The 17,347-nt window shown below is 25.7% G+C and overlaps 3 protein-coding genes across 4 annotated transcripts; 1 reads left to right on the forward strand and 2 right to left on the reverse strand.

Annotated features, from left to right (window-relative positions):
- Nucleotides 1-530: 530 nt before the first annotated feature.
- LOC128958427 (SEC14-like protein 1) lies at nucleotides 531-4,001 on the reverse strand. Its single transcript, XM_054304281.1, has 4 exons — nucleotides 3,939-4,001; nucleotides 3,624-3,767; nucleotides 1,180-1,311; nucleotides 531-1,109 (listed from the first exon to the last, which is right to left on the reverse strand). Exons 1-4 carry the CDS (start codon nucleotides 3,999-4,001, stop codon nucleotides 744-746), a joined length of 705 nt encoding a protein of 234 aa, XP_054160256.1. The 3' UTR covers nucleotides 531-743.
- Nucleotides 4,002-7,183: 3,182 nt separating this feature from the next.
- LOC128958353 (rRNA methyltransferase 2, mitochondrial-like) lies at nucleotides 7,184-8,158 on the forward strand. The gene has a single exon (XM_054304199.1). The coding sequence runs from the start codon at nucleotides 7,262-7,264 to the stop codon at nucleotides 8,066-8,068; it is 807 nt and encodes a 268-aa protein (XP_054160174.1). The 5' UTR covers nucleotides 7,184-7,261; the 3' UTR covers nucleotides 8,069-8,158.
- A 119-nt stretch (nucleotides 8,159-8,277) lies between these two features.
- On the reverse strand, nucleotides 8,278-14,046 carry LOC128957405 (regulatory-associated protein of mTOR-like). 2 transcript variants are annotated; one of them, XM_054303148.1, is made up of 9 exons: nucleotides 12,945-14,045; nucleotides 11,631-12,875; nucleotides 11,452-11,562; nucleotides 11,254-11,394; nucleotides 10,689-11,190; nucleotides 10,435-10,560; nucleotides 8,711-10,265; nucleotides 8,495-8,645; nucleotides 8,278-8,436 (listed from the first exon to the last, which is right to left on the reverse strand). In XM_054303148.1, exons 1-9 carry the CDS (start codon nucleotides 13,131-13,133, stop codon nucleotides 8,371-8,373), a joined length of 4,086 nt encoding a protein of 1,361 aa, XP_054159123.1. In that variant the 5' UTR covers nucleotides 13,134-14,045; the 3' UTR covers nucleotides 8,278-8,370. The 2 variants fall into 2 exon arrangements, with proteins under 2 accessions (XP_054159123.1, XP_054159125.1); XM_054303150.1 differs by lacking the exon at nucleotides 10,435-10,560 and having other exon boundaries at nucleotides 12,945-14,046.
- Nucleotides 14,047-17,347: the final 3,301 nt, after the last annotated feature.

The following is a 17,347-nucleotide window of genomic DNA, read 5'->3' on the forward strand; positions in this document are numbered from 1 at the left end:
AATACATTATTTAATAATATAATTAAATATATTTGAATTTAAAAATGGGTTAAATGAGTATATATCAGATGTATTATATTTAAGAATAACTTTATTGTATTTTCTAGAAATATATAACAAAATTATCATTAATTAAAAACATATATTTAAGTTATAATTCTTTCCATTTTTTTTGTTCAATTCAAATAAAATACATTATTATTATTATTAAATTAATTGATTTCATCTTAACTTTCAATAATTCTTGATTCATAAGCAATTATTTTATTATTATTATTAATACAATAGATTAAAATCAATTTATTATTAAATTGATATACGAAAGTAAATAACCAAATAAAACAAAGTTATTATTATTTAAAATGTCTTACTTGTCTTAAATGTTTACATACTATAGAGTAATACAGTATATGAATATTTTTTTTTATTAATGAATAGATTGTTGTTAAAATCTAATGATGAAAATTATTTAAAATACATCTAACTTTTAATTATCTCATTTAAAATAATTATCGATAAAATCATTTCGCAAATAAATTGAAAACAAATATTGTTTTCCTTGTATTTAATTATTTTTATTATAATCTTATCCTAAATTTGATTCATGTATTTACAAATTATAATAAAATCAATTAATAAATTAGTTATCAATGTTTTACAACATAATTGTAGTTAATCTCCACTTGAAAACTATCGGAGATTTATGTCCGGATCAATGCTTAGCCGGTAAGCAGTGATTGCCGTCAGCTTTCTTTACCTGTCTTTCCGTTTTCATTGTTTATCATTTGTTGATTATTATAATTATAGTTATTAATTGATCCATTTTTATGATTATTATCGCTGCTATCAATATATGGGACATTCAGATCATCAATATTGGTATTATCTTTAGATTTCAAGTGTTTTTCATTGAAAGGGGGAATATGAGTGATTCCCTCCTCTTTCAGTACATTCATGTAGTGCTCTATTATTTCTTTGCCTTTTTTAATATTTTGTGAATAGTGTTTAACCGCCAACTTTTCAACCACTCCTTCAAATCCCCAGAAGTGATTCACTTCCAAACTGGCCGACTGTTCAAAACATGTCCACTCGGGGTTCTCGGGATATACCTATCAAATAATATTATTAAAAAAGTGGTCACTTATTAATAGTCATTAATAACCATTAATAGTCACATACCCTATAAGTACATAATTCATGAATAGTGATCCTATTGGCGAAACTCTCATTCCAGGCCTCAATACTCAATATTCGGTTTCTTCGATCTAATGTATTCTTCTGTATAAAGTATACAATGTCTACACCAGTGATCTGTCAAATAATAATCATATTATACCAAACATTCAAATTTAAAACAACAATAATCTATATAATCCTAAACAACTAATCAATTATAAATATGTGGGTATTATTTAAATTTTATAATTATTTTTATTCAATAAATAAACTCATTTAATATTAAAAACACATTTAAATATTTGTTAAAATCAACAAATTTTGTAATAATTACTGTTCTTCTGGTTAATTGTAAAAATATATATAACATAATTATAAAAATCAATATAACCTTATAATATATAAAGACCCTTATATTTAATAAAATCGATTTATTCTTAATATAAAATATTCCCCATTTGTAGTAATAATAATATTATAATAATAAATATGACATTTAACTCATTTTATATAATGACATTCAAATGACACAACTATTATACAATATTATTATTACATTAAGATAGACATACAGATCTGTGTTAGCTTATACTAACGTAAAACAATTACATGTAATAGAGTATAATGGTTTAAACACAACTTCAAATTTAAATTTTAGTGGAAATATATTTTATACATTATTATCTGTTAAAATAAATACAATTATTATTATTAAATAACTAAATTTACAATACTTTAATGAAATTTTATTTTTAAAATTTCAATTTATTTATTTATTTTAATAATATCATATTAGATTTTTAGTTATTTTTAATATTTTATCGTATTTAGCATTAAAAATTAAAATCAAATTAAAAACACAATTACATATTCAAAATGCCCTGTATTTATAAATCATATTATGTTAATCTTCATATTTTTAATCATGTGATAAACATATATAACATACCGTCTGTTATTAAACATTATATTTTTGAAAACTAAATGTTGTTTACTGTATATAATTTATATACGTTTTTATATCTAAAATATTTTTGTATATTTCATTATTCTATGCTACATATGTACTGTACATATGTTTCAAAAACAAGTAACTTAAATATAAGTATATATACCGTATATACTGTACATTATATTCAATGTATATAATTTATATAATATAAAAAATGTTTTTATAATAATTAGAATTTCTATTTAGAAATTAAATATCAATATATCGATATATATTTCTATAAATATAAATAATCAATATTTAAAAATATTTTTATTGTTCATAAATAAATTAATTATACACTCATTGGTAATAAATTCTATTTTTATTACTTCTATTCTATAAATAGTTTTTTCAATTATAATAATTTTTTTTATTATTTATAATAAAAATTTGTTTTATAATAAAATCAAAATATTAACAATAAAATAAAGTTATTTTCTTATAAATAAATTCTTAAACAATAATTTTAATTGGATACTACATATATTAAATGAAATATATAAATTATATACTGTATTATAATAATCTATAACATACTAAAATGCGATTGCTATAAATAAAATCAAGACAAAATAGGTGGAAATAGTTTTTTGTAATATTACTTGACTCTGGAATGAAAATCAATAAATAATTAATATTTATTTACGTTTCTAAAAAAAGTGGACTAACCACTTTGAATGTATTATATAAAGGCACAGGTATTCTACTACAGGATTGTGTGATATTTATAAATATATTTAAGTTTTTTCAATTGTATCATCAAATTTATAGTTCGGTAATTTAAAAATATACTGAGACAAGTATTTTAGGATTTTTTATGCCATACAATTTAGTAAAATATGATCTTAATCATTGAAAAATCAACATTTTTATATTTTATATAATTTTTATGATATCATATTACTAATAATATACAGGTGCAAAATAAATTAAAAATCATTTAACAATGTATTCATCCCGAAAAACAATAGCAAATTAATTTTTTATCTAGTTCAATTACAGTAAAATATTTTACAAAAATCATCTAAGCTTATTTTGCCATTTTTGCTATATTTTGTTAATAATTTTATATATTAATATAAAATTAGATATTTTTGATAAATTTCTAAAATTATTTCAAAATTAATTAAAAATCTGATAACAATAAATTAATCAAATATCTATATAGGAAATACTATAAATATATTCAATAATAATTGTAGTGATGTTAGAAATGGCATATTATCTTAAAAATTCTTGAATTAATCAAAACATGAGATAAAGGTTTTTAAGATATAAAATCAATGAACTTTTCACTTTTAATTTATAATAACAAATAATGAAATCAATAAACTATTAATTGATAATAAATTAATATTATTGTTAAAGTTTGTGATTTAATAGATTATAATTTTTATAGATATGTCACAAAATTAGTTGGCATTAATAATATCATAGTTTCAATAGGAGATACCTTTTTCAATAGATAGGGCGCCTCAACATTGATACGACACTTGCGCTCAATTACGTGAACCACTCCGTCATCAGTCTCTGAGATGGTATCGGAGCCGACAAACACCGGAATCATTTCACACGTCGGAAACCGTCTCTCGTAGGCCTTTAAAGTCACAAATTAATTAAATATATTTACATAAATACATAATTTATAGTAAACTAAATTAAATGCTAATAAATAATCAGATAAAGTAAAATACTTTGTAAACCATATGTTATGATATTATAATGGATTAGATTTGATTTTTTATAAATAAAATGTATGCAAACTTACGGCCATAACTAATTCAAACGGATATTTATAGATCCGTAGCGGTGACTGATATTTTTGAACCATATTTTTTATATATAAATATATACTGATTATGTAATTAAATATTTATATTATTATATATATATATATATATATAATACTAATAGTTTTGTATTGATTTTTTCAACTCTTGTTTCACTGACAATCTTTTAATGATTTTTATTTGACAATTAATATAAAACAACTGAAAATTTATTGACTATTATTATTGTAGCACAAATTAGACTAAAATTAAACATAAAACAATATTAAAACAATATTAAAACAATATTAAAAGGCAATCTCTTTGAGGCAAATATAACTAAATAATCAAATAATTATTAATATTAATAATTATTAGTTATTATTTAAGTAAATGACTTTCGTTGAAATTTTATTTTAAATAATAAAAATATAAATCTATATATAATTATAACAGTTTTGAGAACACAATCAAATAAATAAAATATGTTTTATATATATTATACAGTAATATATACACTAAAAATATAAATTAAAAATTTAGTTAAAATGGCACACAATTAGAGTATAGTAATGTTGAATGTAATGAACAGCCAATAGTAAAACATTGCAAAAAATATAATTAATATGTTTTTTATTGAATTAATAGTTTATTTCAAAATAATCAAACATTAATACAGATCTGAAAACAAATGTGCGTTAAATTAATGAGATTCACAATCATATGGCAGACAATCACTATTTAATTGATTTATCAGTTTTTAGTCATATATTTTGAGTGAAAAAATGACACAAAATGTTAAAAGTGTTGTCCATTACTAGTGTTATGCAAGACATCCATCAGTTATCACATATTAAACACTTTATCACATCATTATTACATTTATTAACAATATTTTATTAATTAATTGACATCAATTTGATCATAGATTTACTATTAAATTATCAATTAATTAAACAAATGATTTTAAAGTTAGGATTTAAAACATATAATAATATATAAGTGAATGAAAGCAATTTGAAAACGCTTTTAATGGGAACTCAAACTATAGTCTCAAATACACAACACTTGTGTCACATATATTGCAAACATTTAATACATTACTTGACAAACACTATGTAATCGGCATTTAATACAATACACTACAGTATAATGCAATGTAAATATAGTACACTATAGTCGACACATAATTACGTCGCTATATATTTCAAATTCAGTTATATTTTTATTAATTGAATAACAATTTACAAACAATTTAATCAAATTAAAACATTTCCTATATTTGCAATACAATAGACTATCAATTAATATTTTTATTAAACATTTCATAAGCAAAACAACTGATAACATATGATAACAAATGTTATTAAACAAAAAATATACACAAAGTCATACAATGACCTTCAATAATAATATTACTGTATCATGGTAGTTTAATGTATCATACTGTATGTGTCCTAGTTCAATTGTGTCTATCATTTATTACAACTAAATATTTTATAATTTTAGACTAAAAAATAAACATAATTTTAAATTGAAGTACATTTTGATATTGCATTTTAAAAATTTCTAGAATAGTAGTCAAGAATATAATGAACAATAATGTACTACTTGTTAATGATATCAAAATTGTCACAAATTTTTATCAATAATAAATTAATGTATAATTTATGAGGTAATAAAATTATCATAATTTATTATTATACTGTACTTATATGATTTAATTTTCTGTGAATTGTATATAAAATGATATAATCAATATTATAGTTTATTGACAATTTTCAGTTATTAAATTCAACATAATATTACAATAAATTTATTATAGATTTTAATATTAAGTATTAGTACTACTAACAAGTAAGTATAAATTTATGCTAAATATTATAACTATCAACTAAGTATAACAGTGTACAGTAATATAGTTAAAATAATTATTAAGTGATGATATTTTTATAATATTTATAATTTATAAATAATTGATTGAAAAAATATTTATTGAAAGTTAGGATCAGTCATATATGGTGACAATGAATTAAATGTTAGACACATGATTTTAATAAATTTATATAAATAGGTATCTGTAATACACTATAATATACAGTATTAATATATTTTATTCAATATACAATACTGATATAAAATTCAATTAATTATTTACTATTAAAGTAATTGATTAGAATATAAAAATATAAAACCAGAGGTAATATAAGTGAAACTCTTATGACTTATCTTTAGATTGAATTTGAATATAAATATTTTATTTTTAAAAACAATGATTTTGACACAAATACATTGATTTCACTGCACTTAATACTTAATGATCACAATTAATATATTGTATTAGCTCAGGTATGATATCTCAGAAACTATAAAAGATATTGAAATTATCTAAAATTTAATTTCTAAGTTTTAACTGTTTGATCTAAAGGAAAAAGATCAAAAATTATCTAAAAATTCCCTAAAATTCTAATGTAAATTCCCAGGAAATAGGAATATATAATAGATGAAATAAATTTTAATAATTTTAACCAAGCAAAATCTTATATTTTATTGTTTTGTTTAATGATTTATAAAATATTAAATTATTGCTAAAGATGTTAGATTGAAATACAGTATAATTATTATTTATTTTATGTTAATCACTATAAATTGTATTTACTTTAACATAAAAATATTTTTTAACACTTATTTGTGAATAGCGTCACAATTCAAATTAATTGAGAATTATTTTACATACTATTGTGTTAAACTGTATTAAATTAAAAGTTTATGTAATAATTATTGTAATTTACATTCAGTACATAAAATTTTTATAATTATCATCAGTACTAAATTTATATAATAAATTATATTATAATCGAATTAAATGGTTTAGTCTTTTTTAGCTAAATTTAACTCTTGTATCAAAATTTAAATTAAATAATTAAAATTTATATATCATAACTATAGATAAGATTAATAGTTTTAATAAAATACAGTATTTTATTAATATTATTAATTTAGTTTTTAAAATGATATTTAGTGACAGTATTTATGCAAAATATATTAATCTTATATTAAATTAAATTTAATTTTGTCTATAGTTATATAAATTTTAATTATTTAATTTAAATTTTGTACAACATTTTAAAAACTGTTAGTTATATTATAGTCACTCTATTTTTGATTTTATTTGACATCATTTGTTTGTTTGCTTATAATTTAAACTTTTAAACCAAAAAATATTTATTTGTTTATCAGTTATTGTGTTATTATTGATTGTTTTGGTTGTTATTATTAATACAATTATTGTATAAATTTAGTGATAATTATTTGATTAGAAATGTTTTACTTAAGACAAACATTTAATCGACATTTATGTAGACATTTGTCGATACGATTCAAATCAATTAAAGACACAAATGTTTGGACACAAAGTGCAAAATGTTTTCATTTGACTGAATGCATGAATAAAACAACTCTGAAGAACACGAGTGGTAAGAGTCAGTCATCACAGGATTGGTTGCGACGACAGATGAATGATCCGTACGTAAAGAAAGCCCGTTATAACAACTATAGAGCCAGAAGTGTGTTTAAATTGATGGAAATGGACAACAAGTATCAGATATTACATCCATCGATGATTGTGGTCGAGTGTGGAGCCGCACCCGGTTCGTGGACACAATATATTGTTAAACAACTCAAACTGGATGCTGAAAATACATATCCGACGGGTGCTGTCATTGCAATTGATATGCGTGCCATTAACCCGATTGCCGGTGCCATCATTATGGACAATATGGACTTCACTAAACCCCTGAATCAATCAAAGATATTGCACGCATTAAATGGTAAGTTAGTTGATGTAGTGGTCAGTGATATGGCTCCCAATGCCAGTGGTAATCGTGATTATGACTCGACGGCAATCCATAATCTATGCTATAGTGTCCTTCAATTTTCATTAACTGTTTTAAAGCCAATTTCGGGTACATTTCTGACAAAAATATGGGCCGGAAATGACACCGAAAAGTTTATCCATCATTTGAATCAATTTTTCAATGAAGTCACTCATCTAAGACCCGACGCCTGTAGGGCTGACTCAACAGAATCCTATATAATGGGCCGATATTTCAAAGGAATTCAAACATAATATACTAATGAATTGCAATTAAATTTATATAAATTTTATTGAAAATTATCATTTCATTTAAATTAATATCTATTATATTTACAATATTTTAATAGTATAATTGGCACAAAATTGAGAATTCATTACAATATATAGAAATATTCTTATATATAAATAAACATTATTTGTCATATAAACATTAATTACAATTAATATCAATTGTTTGTCCATAAATCTATTGATGAGATTGATATTAAAATATGAATTTAGTAGCAATTGATGTAGTTTTTTAAAACATAAAATTAATTAAAAGCGATTTGAACTCAAAAACGTTTGGAAGGCCTATAGATTGATATTAAATTATCTGTCGTCCCGACGGCCAGTCGTGCCTTTAATTTAAAAAAACAATAGTTTATCAAAATTGGATATAATATATTTGAGACATACTTTAAGCGGATGAAAAGCCAGACTACAAATTGGTGACAATCTATTAGATATAAATCTATCATAATATCTAATTGTGTTTCCCTGCAATCCATCAAATGTATATAAATTGATGGAAGGGTATGAATTGGGCACTGGTTGGTTTCCTAATCCACTGTTATAAAATGGATAAATTAAAATATTGAAATTATTAATAATAATAATGATTATGGCAATTACCAAGCAAACACATTGGCTTCTAAATGAAAAGTCATGGCTGTCATCCCTAATCCAGTGTTAATTGATTTGATAGGATGAGTAGCGTTTCTCTTATCAAACCATTTGATATCTCCCGTAGAACTTCCACTAATTATAAGGAATCCGTCTTCATATGGATATATATGAGCGTTGACTATATATCCCTTATTATCATAAAATGTATGGACCCGACTATCGTGTGGCATAAGCCTATCATCAAAGACACGAACACTGCCGTCATTATATCCGACACATATGTAATGCGAATTATCAGTTGATAATGAAGTGACATCTTTGTCGGCTCCAGTATTCATATCACGAATTTTCATTTCTTTGTCTGCATCCCAAAGCCGTATGACTCGTGGCTCTCCCGATGCAATCAGTTTGTGTTGCCATTGATTCCACTCAAAAATGACACCATTTTTATTGTTTGGTTGCATATCATTGAATATATAGAAAGCAGTGACTAATTTGATTTTCTCTGATTTATCATTTAATGTAAAGTCTTTCCAAACCCGAATCGATCCGTCATCACAACTAGTCATGAGTTGTGTTAAGTCATGAGTATTGATTAACTTAAGGCCTGTTATTCTGGATGGCAATGGGTTGATGTTAGAGTGAGTGCCCAACAAAACTGGATTAAAATTATTATAACTATAATAAGATTGTTGAGGTTGTGAATCATAACTCCAGACACTGAATGAATCTCTTTCACCGATAATAAGTCTGTTATCGTAGGGATGAAAAGCTAAATGTTGAGCACTGTTGACATTTCGCTGATGGAATATCTGTTCGTCAATATGTGAAGAATCAACTAAAAGCAGTTCCCGTTTTGATTTTTCTTCTATATTCTTGTTTCGCGAACACTTCCATACCTTTTCATAGTGTGAGTTACTTTCAGTGTCTAAATCTTGAGAGTAATTCAAATTTGACGGCTGACTAAAGTGTTTGATACACCAATCGACAAATGGTGTACTAATAAGAGGTTCGCGTTGATAGTTAGCCATATCTTCAGTGTTTCCGTCCTGACTCTTATCTGAAACACTGGGTTCACGACCAAAAATATGACGTTTAGCTGAAAATATGTTTTTATAGTTAAGAGATGGCATAAATCGATTAGATGCCAGACTTTCACGCACTGGAGTTGTATTTCTAGATGAATGTCCCGTATTAGATGTCGGAGATTCACTCATATATTGCTGTGTATTGTTTGGTGAATTAGGTTCCGATAAAGAGTGCATAGAATTAGACTCTTTTAATGAATCATAAACCGTGTTTTGGGCAAAAATACGTGATTTCATTTCATCGATTATTATAGTAGCCATCGCTGCCACTTCAGGATAAGGATCATTTGCATAGAAGGTTATGGCCTTCCAGATAACCACAAAAACATTAGGTATGGCTGGGTTTTGACAGATAACACTAGAATTTGTTTGGTAACTGTGCAATGAATTGGATGAATTGACTCTTTTCATGGGAATGGTAGATGTATTGGAAGTAGTCGGAGGTGTTAATGCAGTTTCTCCCGGAATGTAACCTACCGGTAATATTTTAAATAGTTTAATTATTATTATTAATATTTAAATTAATATATATATAATTAATTATTATTCTAATATTTCAAAGTGAGTATGTATTTGATTATTATATTTTTAATAATTATATGTTAAAAAATATTAGTATTTTAAACCATGACAATTGCTCACCAAATTGGTGGGAATTAGGTGTTATAGTAATCGGTACGCTTAAGAACTTAGTAAAGGTCGACAAGCGGTCACGCGATGGCACTTTACGTAGTCCTTGTGGTGGCGTTCCCACAGTAAGTGAGTTTTCTGATTGTCATTTTCAGGTTAATAAATTAGCAGTCAATCAATTGTTAATTCAAAACCATTAGTGCAATTAATTATATTATATTGTATATTACAATAAAACAATTTTTAAAAAAACTAACAAAACATACCTATAGCTGATGCTGACATTTGTGTGTTATGAGCTAATCTTTCCTCATCTATCTTTTGATACATAATTGCGAGAAAACAGTTTTCAAAGATTAAGACTAACCAATGAAGTGCTACTAAAAGTTCTTTGCGAACGAGTGGTGAGCTATCATTTAAGCACTTATTTATTAAAGTAATGGCTATATTGTGGTCCAATGCGTTCGCGTGGTCTGTCCTTTCAGTGGCGCTATTAATGAATGTTCCCAAAGCATAGACAGCTGCAGCTCTAACTTGAGGTACGGGATCTTCCAAAAGCATAAATAATTTATCGTGAGCTGTATTACGAGTGGCACTCCAACGGGCTTTTTCAAAATTTTCCCAAATAAAGCCCAAACACAGAGCTAACCACTGACGTAACAATGGCGATGAACTATTTGAGGAAGGATCTCCACAAGGCATCTGTAACTGTTCCAAACAGTGATCAATTAAATTACCATTAGGTGTATTTCCCTGTAATGCCGCCTCCTATGAATATAATAAATTTACAAATAACACAAATCCTTAAAAAATAAATAAATTGCAAACTACCTGTCCTGCTGGATGGTTCTTTACAATACATGCCATTACAAATGCAGCCATAGTTCGATACTCTTCAGGCATGTGCTGATCTGAGAGTACACTTAGAAAATATCGATGACCATTGTCTCGGACTAGATCGGCCTGACATGACTTAATTAATAGATAATAATTAATTTCAAACAATCCAATCAATGGTAGTCATCAAACCTGATCTACAGCTAAAACTTTAGCCCAAATGAACACTAATAGAGGTCTTAATTCTCGAGCAGAACTTTGTAATAATTTGAGTACATATGGAAAGATTCCGACAGATAGAGCCTTAAATAAATAGATTATAATTAATGTAATATTAGAACATTAATTAATCCTATAATAAAATATAATACCAGATGAACAGCCCAGGGTCCCAGGTCTAGAAACCGACCCAATAGGTCTAAAGCTCGGGATCTGTGTACTTGGCTTAATAGGACTTGAAGTACAATTGGTAACTGTTCGGGATGTCTGTCTGGACGGGCACCTAATTTAAGCCAAACTTCAAAAGCCGTTAATTGTTCTGAAAAGAATTGGCTGTGTCTATATTGAGCTTCTTCATTGACAATAGGAATCAATTGTGATAGACATAAGTCAACTGCCAGATCCCATGCATTCCACATTGAATGATGATATGCAGGTGGAAGTGCTGGGAATGAGATGGGAGTGCAATCATAGGTACGCATTATTCTTTCAGCTAATAAAAAGTTTCTGAAAAGACTGGCAACCAATAGGTCTTGTCTGAAGAGACGTTGAAACAAATCGCGAGGCAAAGTATTCCACGCAATAGTATCTGTTATAGCAGTGAAAATCCAATTGAGTTCCCCTAACATTGTTCGTCTATCAGTTAAAAGACCGGGAATTTTGTCTAACAATTCATAATTAACGGCCGGAACAAGTTTGCCGGCCCTCTGTTTAACAAACCAACGAAGCGCTATCTTTATTGGTGTAGTTAAACATGAAGTGAACAGATCGGCCGGTAAGTCGGGATGCATTGGCAACAACTCATTCTTAGCACAGGCGGCCAACAAAATACAGTTCTTATAGTTTGGTGCCATTTGATGATGAAATGGCGATCCATTTGTTGATGTATTGGTATTTAAATTTAATTCATATTCTTTTTCGTGTTGTATTGCAAATTGACTAAACGAGTCGACTATAATTCCGGCATTGGAACACTCAAAGACATAGATGGACGGCGAACCCATCCATTGTTGAAGATCATAGACTGATAGAGGTATGTACTGAGTATAAGAGCGATTGAATACCCAAATCTCTCCATTGACTGTAGGTTTGGGTACTCCGTGTCCGTTGTAATGAAACAAAACCCTCTCGTCTTTAGCATTACGTCTCAAAGAAGTACATAACTTCTTTACGTCATCAACAGTGGGATCTAAACTTTGTTTATATCTGGCCCTCGGTTGCCATCTCTCATATTGCTTCATAAGATTGTTTCCAATGGCTTCTAATGCTTTTTGTGGTGCCAATGAAAACGGGTCGATCCAACTCTGCAATACTGAACATGGATTTGGCTTTATTATGTCCGGCGGATCCACTCCAACGTTAAGACATAACACAAGAGCAACGCTTACAGTTTTCATCTGTTATTACAAAAATATTGATACCTTTGTGGCATTAAATCAATTAAAGTGACAAAAATAAAATCATACCCTGTCTTTCATACGCCATGATTGTGGACATTGAGAGTCGGTATCTTCTTTACCTTCGATGGCCTCGAAATGACTCATTTGGTCGAAAGCATTGGTCAAAACAAGTGGTTTCTTGTCATTGTTTGCATCACTTTCATCAGAATCTCTGTTAATTTCCTTTTCGAGGTCCATATCGGCCAACATTGTCATCAATTGGTGCCAAAGTGATGATCAAGTGATGGTCGCAGTTATGTTTGTGTCCAATGTTTACAATACGAGCAAAGCGTGCGATTGTTTGCAAACTAATGGCATACACATTGGGGACCGTATTGTCATTAACAACATTGACAACACATTGAGTGAATGACTAACAATCTATAGTATAGTCTATAGAGTTGTTAATTACTAAACAATGCAATCAATGTATTGCTTCTCATTTTGGTTTAGTTATGGTTTAATAGATAATGCATTGAAATTACATTTATATCATATAATAGCCAAATATATCATCATTTCATATATATTATTGTATTAGTGTTGTTGTTATGTCATGTGATAGTAGTGTCCACTTATAAGTCAATACAGTAGTCAATAGTGTTTCAATACTAACACTTAATTAAATAATATTATTCATCATTTAGTAATAGATTTATCATTAATTCATTTGATTAATGTATTCAAAGCCCAATCGAGTCAATTGAATGCCATATAAGTTAATATAATTAAGTTATGTTTGCAATGGGATGGGAGGTAACGGTGCGCTCTTCACACAAGTAGTTGTCGTGTTCTCTCTCTCTCTCTCTTTCCATAAACTCCATGATATTATGAAGCACTGGTATATACAGTACAGTATTGAAAGCCAGTGATGAGTTAGTCATACAGTGCTCAACACATACGGCAAAATGATTTGTTTTTCAGTGCATTTGAATCGGCAGTTATGAGTGGGAAGTGGTGTCTGGCTTAGGGCTATCACAAAGTGTTATGTGTTTTGAAGTTTGAATGCAAAACAAGCGATTCATTGCTCACAACTTGAATACACTTTTTGATGCAAACTCTGCACAAACAATGTGTTTATATAATCTTAAAATACATTCACTTTAGTGTTCAATAACTTTATTATTATAAATGTGTTTCAAATTTCATTATTTATCAATTTTTTTAATCTTATAAATAAAGTTTTTATTTATTTATTATATATCGAAAAGTTTTAAAATTCTTATACATTTCATACAAAATGTTTAATTCCAGTATTAATAATATTAATAAAACTTTGTTAAGATATTGTTTACACAAAGTTTTTATAAACTTTAATTCAATTTTAACAAGAATTAGTGTTCAATCTTTATATTCATTAATATTAGTGACTTTAGTATTGAATATACAATTAATTGAAGTAACAAATGCTTTCAATTTGGAGACCAGACTTCCAGTCATCAAATTTGGACCAAAGAATTCATACTTCGGGTATTCAGTGGCCGAACATCTCATTCTCGATGAAAATACCCGACATTTGACCGAAGCTGTGTAAGTCTCAAACAAGTGTGTGTATGTATGTATGTATGTATGTATATATATATATAAATCATGTGTGTGTGTGTGTATGTGTGTGTATGTGTATGTGTATGTGTGTGTGTGTGTGTGTGTATGTGTGTGTGTATGTGTGTGTGTGTGTGACTGTGCTTACATTAGAAATATTATGCTTATAATCGCCTAAATCTCTAAACACATAGCAATATAATCGCCTCTTTAGGAGAGTTTGTAAAAAATCTGTTAGCAAAATGTCGAAAAATATATTAAAATATTTATCAAATATCAATAAAAAAATATTTATCATAATCTTTATACTATAAATGATTGTTTGGTATATTTTTCGACACAAAACAATTGATTTTTGTCAATAATTAGTGACAAATAAAGTTCAGCTGATATTTTAGGTGATGCCTTATCGCTCACTCAATTTGACTCCCCGTCCTCTCTTATAGTCTAACTTATGACTTACCTGTACATTGACTTTATGTGCTTTAAAAATATGGTTAGCAAACAAATAAGGATATTTGACATAATAATTTGCTTATATTGCTATCATAAATAACCAAACATCTTAAAAAAAAACTAATAACCAGTATTAATAAATTATTTTAGCACTTATTATATATGTATAGCAATCATCAAGCAATAATAATCAACAATTTATTATATATATTATAGTATTAGAGTTTATAAAATATGATTTATATTATATTTGTTATTTATTTCTTTATAATTAAAATTGTTTTTATCAAACGTCATATTAATAATTTTCCATGTTAAAAAATACAATTTTCAATTTTAAAAGTAAATTTATTAAATATTAATATAACTGTTTAATTATTGTATGTTTTATTGTACTACCAATTTTAAAATTAATGTTATAATCTATTACAGTGATTAAAAACTAGTGCTATCATGATTACTTTATGATGCATATATAACGTAACAAATTTAACAAATATTTTATATAACTTAAAAATTTATATAAAACAATGAGTAAATTAAACTCCTCATTTAATTTGTACAGTTTATAAATGATCTGTAATTGAATTTTATAAAGTTAGTTTTCAATGACTGATCTAGTTGTAAAATGTAAATTAATTAAGTAGATATACAATCACTTTACTTTTTATATTTTTATCAATTGTACAAATATAAATAGTAAATATTTTATATTTGTTTATAGATTTATTGTTAAATTTTGTTGACTGAAAACCTACGCTATCATTATAATACTACAATTTCAATAACTAAGATTATCACATAATATCAGCTTATTTTTAAATAGCACTTTAGAATATATCAATACAATATATTATAGTTAGACTAAATAATAATATAATATATTTGTTTAAATATTTATTGATTTATCCAATTTATGTATTATCTAATTATTTTTATTGAAATATACTTATTATATTGTAATAAATAATGTGTAAATTATTATTATTATATTTTTGTTTGTTTATACATTTAAATTAGTTGTATTAAATATTTCAATTTCAATAATTATTTGAATTTATTTAACGGATTAATTATAATCTGAATTAGCATTAGAATTGATATGTTTATTATTTTTTAACCAATTTTTATCAGAAATGTTAAGAAATTTTGGATAAATTAAAATGTCATAAAATTATTTGTCTAAAAAAATGAAGACTTTTTAAATATTTTAACAACTTTGACAATATGTTGTTGTATAGTGTAATAAATTTGTTATTATTTACTATTACTTATTACTGTATAGTACTGTGTGTGCATATTATATAAATCAAAGTTTTGTATAAAACAATTTTTGTGACAAACAATAAACAAATAAATTTATGTGTATTTTATTTTGATTTATTTTTTGAGTAAATTATTATTATTACCGGTATATGTAATACAAACCATACAATTACTAATCACTATTATTTACTCACAATTCCGTGATTCCTGTTTTACTCACAGAAAACATTTGATAATAGATTTCTTTTCGTGATTTCTAAGAAAATTAAACCAATCATTGAATTTTTATAATTATCGTTACAATAATTAAACCCACAATTTCTCACTAATCATATGATATATTTAAAATGATTTTTTATTGTTTCTATACTTATCAGTCAAAGTGGTTTCACAACTTTTACTATATATGTATTTTTAATACCTATTTTTTATTGACTGACCCACACTTTTGAAATGTTGTTGTGATGGTCACGATATTCAATTAGATCTCTTAACTGGAATTTTTGTCAAATTTTATAAATAATAAGTTTATATTTTTGTATAATATAGCATCAAATTATAATTGCTTAGAATTATAAGTTACTAAAAAATTATTTTCACAATAATGCAATATAATGTATTTAAATAATATAATATTTATAATTCAAATTACTATACAAAATATCTTCAAATTTCAATAGTTTGTAAAATTAAAATTCAATAAATTAGTCAATTTTTGTATCTTTTAAACATTTTTTGAATATAATGCAAAAATATTAATTTTGATGTAATTTGTACACATATTTTATAAGAAAGTATTCTTCAATATCGGATATATACAGTATAAGTAATAACTTAATATCAAATAACTTTGATTTGATGTTATAGTAATTAATATTAACAACAATCATTATACTTACTCAATACCATAATATAATTAATGTAATTATAGTAAAACTATAGTACATTATTTTAGATGACATGTTAATAATTATCAAGATTAATGAAATATTAATTATAAATATAAAATTTTGGTAGAAATAAAAACTTATGAACCATTATAACCATTATATATTTGAATAGTATGCTTGTGGGCGCCCCCATAGCCCAAAGTGGTCAGCCACAGACAAACCATTCAGGAGTTGTATTTAAGTGTCCATTGAATACATTTCGTAGAGATTGTTCAC

Source organism: Oppia nitens, unplaced genomic scaffold (genome assembly GCF_028296485.1).
Source record: "Oppia nitens isolate AA-2021 unplaced genomic scaffold, nextdenovo-longstitch-racon4-pilon3 scaffold3_pilon_pilon_pilon, whole genome shotgun sequence".
NCBI classification, from domain to species: Eukaryota; Metazoa; Arthropoda; class Arachnida; order Sarcoptiformes; family Oppiidae; genus Oppia; species Oppia nitens.